Source organism: Crocodylus porosus, unplaced genomic scaffold (genome assembly GCF_001723895.1).
Source record: "Crocodylus porosus isolate Cpor-Errol unplaced genomic scaffold, CroPor_comp1, whole genome shotgun sequence".
NCBI lineage: Eukaryota > Metazoa > Chordata > Crocodylia > Crocodylidae > Crocodylus > Crocodylus porosus.
The window spans coordinates 4,683,288-4,689,287 of record NW_017728920.1 but is presented as its reverse complement, the minus strand read 5'-3'; the positions used below and the strand labels follow the sequence as shown (position 1 = coordinate 4,689,287).

The 6,000-nt window shown below is 42.6% G+C and overlaps 1 protein-coding gene across 3 annotated transcripts in view; it reads left to right on the top strand.

Annotated features, from left to right (window-relative positions):
• HERC4 (HECT and RLD domain containing E3 ubiquitin protein ligase 4) overlaps positions 1 to 6,000 on the top strand; it is a 64,966-nt gene that overhangs the window by 8,913 nt on the left and 50,053 nt on the right. For all 3 annotated transcript variants that reach the window (XM_019538479.1, XM_019538481.1, XM_019538480.1), the window contains exons 3-4: positions 1,102 to 1,261; positions 3,599 to 3,675. In XM_019538479.1, the coding sequence (XP_019394024.1) occupies positions 1,102 to 1,261; positions 3,599 to 3,675 (237 nt within the window). The remainder of the gene's footprint in view (positions 1 to 1,101; positions 1,262 to 3,598; positions 3,676 to 6,000) is intronic.

The following is a 6,000-nucleotide window of genomic DNA, read 5'->3' as shown; positions in this document are numbered from 1 at the left end:
GGGGGAGGATCACCTCCTTGGACCTACTTGAGATGCATCTGTGGATGCATGCCAAGGTGCGTTTGGCCTTCCTGACTGCCTCCCCACACTGCCGGCCCATGTTCATCTTGGCATCAATGATGACTCCAAGATCCTTTTCTGACCAGTGCCGCATAGAGGGGGAGGATCACCTCTTTGGACCTGCTTGAGATGCATCTGTGGATGCATGCCAAGGTGCGTTTGGCCTTCCTAACTGCCTCTCCACGCTGCCGGCCCATGTTCATCTTGGAGTCAATGATGACCCCCAGGTCTTGAACCAACCCTATTGTGTGTGAATTTTAAAGGACTTAAAAAGGCTTATGTATTATCCTTAAGTAAATATGTGGAATGCTTTTCTCTTTTGAAATGTTTGTTTAATCACTTAATGCAAATTGATTTTATGGGGGTGCATCTACATGTGAAATTAATTCAAGCAATAAACTCCAGTGTATATTGTGCCAGAGTTTGTTGCTCCTGGCACACCATTTGAATATGCAGCTGGGACTGGAGCACATTGAGCCAGGTCAGAGCACCCCTGCCTGGTGGGAGGCCCAGGGGGTCAGCATGTCAGCCTGGGGCTGCTCCAGCTCAGCTTAATGTGCTGCAGAGGGACTGGCTGGGGCACGAGGTGCTTCAGTGTGGGGCTAGCCAACAGGCAGCCCCTGTACTGATGCTCCCTTGTGCCCCAGCCTGCTGGGTCAGTGTCTGTATGTGCATTGCTGTGCATGGAAAAACCGCAGCAGAACAGTACTTGTATTTACAAGTGCTGTCCTGTTGTGGAGTTTATTATTTTACTATGGCCTCATAGGGCCACATGTGTAGATGCTGAGATGTTTACTTGAGAGCTAATTAGGCAACTCCACAGTAAAGATCTGGTATAGACACACCCGCGTTTATTAAATTTAAGTTACTTGGCACCACTATGATCATGTTGTATTTTGTGTGTAATCTAATTGAGAAATCTAGGTTAATATACTGTGTTATTTCATTTTATGCCTTAGTAGGTAATGGCTGAACTGAATAATTTTTGTTTGTTAATCATAACATCAAAATCTGACTCCTCCTCTTGTCTTTTTTTTTAAGAGCACGTTGGTGCCCTTGATGCCCAAAATATTGTATCCGTTTCATGTGGAGAAGCCCATACGCTAGCATTAAATGACAAAGGCCAAGTATATGCTTGGGGTCTAGCTACTGAAGGACAGCTTGGCTTGCCTGGAACAGAAGAATGCATTAGAGTACCCAGGTAAAAAAATTAAAAATAATTTTTTTTTTCTAAGTAACCATCTTATTTTGAAAGGTGTGTATAAACATTATTACTCAAACAATTCTCAACAATTAAAGTTTTCTAAAAGATAATATATAAGGATACTTTACAGCGTAAAACCTCACATTATCATTTTCAGTGCCTCTTTCCCAGTCACTTCTAGGTTTCTTGATAATAGGCACACTTGGTAGATGAATATATTCCAAGAATAGTATATATTCCAAGAGTGTTTTTGGAAAACAGAAATGAAGATGGGTAGATGCTGCTTAACGCACCTTGAGTGAAGTAATCTGTTAGGAATTTGCACTCCTTTAAATAGTCACATGGGCAGGGGAAGTGCAATCTGATCTCCATGTTGTAATTTTACCTCCAAGGTTCTCAGCTGTGGTCAAATAACTGTCTCTCTGATTGCATAAGTAACATGGTTTTATAAGCATGATATACTTCTACATTTCCAAAGCACCTTTATTAAACTGAACGGTATTTTCAGAGTACTGCCTTAAACATGTTGAAATCAATGTAACTACATAATAGTAAAGTTAAGTTGCATGTTTGCAGGACTTTTCTGACTTATCTCATTAAGTTTTGACATAAAACATGTTAACTATACAAATATCTCAATGGTAATCTATTATAGTTTTAACTAATAGAAAATAGACTCTTATACAGTATGAATGGCTCATATGGGCTAGGGACAGCCATTCAAAAAGCCTGAGCCTGAATTGATTCAATCTTAGCCAGTCTAACCTGGCTATGTTGAACCAGTTTGTAACCAGACAGACATTGTCTCTGGACTGAATTCAGGCATATGCCTGCAGTGGCTCAAGCTAGAAGCCGGGGGCGGTGCTAGAGCAGCCTTCCCTTCCCTTTGCACAGTGCTGAGCTGAGGGGTGGTGTGGCTAGGCCTAAACCAGACACTTTGATTAGGGGGTCTGCCTGCAGCATCCCAGGCTTTTCCCTGCTGGCTGCTCAAGGGGTGGGAGTGTTGCTAGACCCCAGCCCCCTGCCAGTGCCCTGAGGGAAGGGGTGTGGGGGGTGGTGTGTGTGTGTGTGTGCAGTGTATGCATGTATTGATGGTACGGAGCTTTTTAATCTCCCTCCCTGCTTCTTTATACTGTCTGGAGCAAAATGACAGGCAAGCAAGCCAGCAGGGGGCAGAACAGTGTTTAACACCCCATCAGCAAAATAATAGCTTCTCTCCATTAGTTCAAACTCTTCTTAAACAGCTTACCAGTTGACCTGTTGATTAGCTCCAAAAGGCCCTAAGTGGTCACTGTTCTGTCTGTCTGTCCCAGTGAAGTTGGAGAGGCATACATACAGACGCCTCTCAGCATTATTTAGCATACCACATGCCTAGGGTCTGTAGGGCTGGGGTCTGTGCTGTGGAAGATGCGGGGGCGGTGGAAGGATTCCTGGTTGAGCAGCAAGAGGTGGGTAGGGCAGGGGGAAGCCAGGCAAACCCAGCTGTGCCTGCAGTCTCTGCCAGAGCTCCAGCGAGGGAGCAGAGGGAAGGGGCCAGCCCTGCTGTGGAGCAGAGAGCCCTGCCCAGCCCAGAGAGCATGTCAAGAGGCTAGGCGTGCTGGTTGATCTTAAACCAGCAAGGGGTCTGGGACAGACATTGCATAAACCAGTTTGAGCCAAATCAGTTGAGTCTGATACTACATACAACTAGGTTTATCTCAAGCTGGTTTCAGCCATTTTCAAACTGAGTTATGCGCACTGAACATCTGTTCTTTTACAGGTTTAAATCAGTTTATAATCACTTAAACCAGTTTATGTGTAATGTCTGTCCCTAGCCAACTCTGCCTAATTTCCCCCTGAAGTTAGGATTAGGGGAAGACAATGTAATCTTTGTGTCTTGATGTTCTTTTAGGACTGCTTAGGAGGAGTCCTGATGTATCCACTCTATTGTATTAGGGTGGTGAGGAATAGATTTTTTATATCTTTAGACCTAGAGCACGGCAAGTTTGTAGGGAGGAGGGTTTGTTTGTTTGTTTTTAACCTCTTCCTTTAATGCTTCCTAGTCCTGTACTACGATATTCTTAGTGTCACTTAAACACCTTTGTTCTTCAAGGGACTTCTTTGGTATTAATAAGTCTTGGTAATTTCTGTGGATTCCAGTCAATAAGAACTTTGGTTTAATATCTTGTAATTTATGATTTTGAATAAAGTCTGCTTCATAAAATTTACTCTAGCTTCAACCACATGCTAGTGGAAAAGTTTGACAAGTATTTTTACGTTCCTCTTTCACATTTCATCTTGTATGTCACAATACCTAGATGCAGCGGTCTAATGCTTTCTCTTTTTTTCCCATAGAAATATCAAAAGTTTATCAGAGATACAAATAGTACAAGTAGCTTGTGGTTACTGTCATTCACTTGCACTTTCAAAAGGTAAGGCAGATTGTTGGGAATTGTTGTGTAAATTCATATTAATAAATTCAAAAGGTTTTAAAATACAATTTTATATATAACTCTCCAGAGTACCTTTTACCCTCTTTCAAGTTCCATCTACTATTGCAGAAGCTTGGCCCATTGATAAGTATTTGAACTGAAGAGAAGTATTCACTGTGTGAAATATACTAAGCTCATCAAATAATAATTTATTTATTACCAATTTTTCTTCATACCTTCATTTTTTATTCACTTTGTTTTGCATGTTCTCTTCATTTGTTTGACCTTTGGTTGCTTTGATTTCCTTAATGGTTTCCACTTTTCTCCAGAACTGCTACTTTGCCACCAATCTTCTAGTCTACCTTTTACTCGGGGTTCTTTGGGGTTGCAAAAAGTAACTTTCTTACCTCTGTATCATTACAGAAGGGATTTTAAAAACTTTGAGAGCATTATTGTTAATGTTCATTGGATTTTGAGAACATATTTATGTTACCTGAATAATTGTATGTAGCATTATGTGTAGATTGGTATAGACACCCAGAAGAAGGAAAGCTGAAAGTAAACTAGAGTAGTTACCCTTTTTTTTTGGTTTCTACATTGCAAAATTAAATGAAGCAGATCATAGTTAAAGAGCAACATTTGTTTTTAGTGAAATGAGTATAACAAAATAAGGTTTCTTCCTTGACTAGGCACTTGGCATGGATTTTTTTAATGGAAGACAAAAGTCCAAACAGGCTTTAAACTAGTTTGATATGGCAATGTTTTCAAAAACTTGGGGTAAGCTTTTAAATTAACAAAATTCAGAAGCATATAGTGGTCTTTATAGGCTCTCCTGCTTATTAAGTAGCTGTAAATCATTTAAATATATTGGCCTTGATCCTGCGAGTTAGTGATGCTGTAAGCAGATGCAGCATTAGTGAAGATAGTAGGGCTGTTTCCAAACTGGATAGCATGTGGGATGCATAAAATAAGCCATAATCACATTTTTTTTGCCTAGCCTTTTGTATTTCCAGTTAATTGAACGGTACAACACCAAAAGCTGACATTTTTAGCAGAAAACTTTGTTCATTGACACAACTTGAATAGTATTCTGCTAACCTGAAGTCCAAATAGTTATTTATAAGGAGTACATTTCAAGTGCCAAATCAGCCCTCAGTACTTCTGCCATTTTACCTGGCTTGTATTTGAACAGGGAGTCAGGGTAGATACGTATTTTTAATTCTCTACTCGAATATGAATACGACAACATGGGTTATTTGGCTGGAATCCTGATGGAGTGGGCTGTTTTGGCTTTATGGAAGAGAGTGCAGTACTAAATAGATTCCAAGTCCTAAACTCTCCACAGACCAATTTACATCAGCAGCAGGGGATTTCTGCTAATTGGTTTATGTCTAATAGGCTTTTTATGGGCCAGGATGTGATAGTTGCTTGAGTTGGCTAGGTTGCATCTTGTTCTAATGGCAGAAGTCCTGGATTCACCTTCAGGACCTACAAGGTTGTCATAGGCCAAGAAAGAAATTAGGGGAAGGAGATGAAATGTTGAAGAGATGGGAAATTTAGGATTTGGCCTGGCTTAAAACACTGTTGAGTTGATTTAAGTAAATTAGGGTTGAAAACTGGTGCTACCACCAATAAGATATCAAAACTGGCCTTAAATTGGCTTAGATGGAATTTGTAAGCCTATACAAGGACAGCTCTTGTTCAGTGATCTGTAAGATGCTTGGGGATTAGCTTTTCTTTGCAATAGGGGACTTTGTTTAGATTTTGTCTTAAGTCAGGGATCTGCAACCCCCAGCACACATGCCAGAGCATGGGACGTGAAGCCATTTTGCTTGGCACATCACAGCTGGTCAAGGCTCTGGGCAGGTGCTGTTGGCCACAGAGCTGCAGCTGCTTGCAGCAGGCAGCCAGGAGGCTGGTTGCAGCAGGCAGCCTGGGCTCTGCGGCTGGGAGCAACTGCCCAGATCTCTGGCAGGATGTGGAAGGCAGCCGAGAGGTTGGAAACAGTTGCACCAGGCTCTGGAGCCCCAGCATTGGCAGTGGCTGCACTCACGCCTAAAGGTGCATGGCAGGGAAGAGGCCAGGGCAGTACAACCCTGGCTCCTGCCTGGCTTTCCATCTGGAGATGCATGTGCAGCTGCTGGTAGCAATGAGTCAGCCAACCTCAGTGCACCTGTTTGGAGCCTCCCTGCTGCCTGCTGTGAGCAGCCCAGGTTCCACGGAGGACAGCAGGGGCCTGCCCAGAGCCCAGCCCAGCTGTGGCAGGCAGGTGGGAGGCTGCAAGCCACTGAACTGAGGTCTGCAAAGCCCCTGCTGGGCATGTTG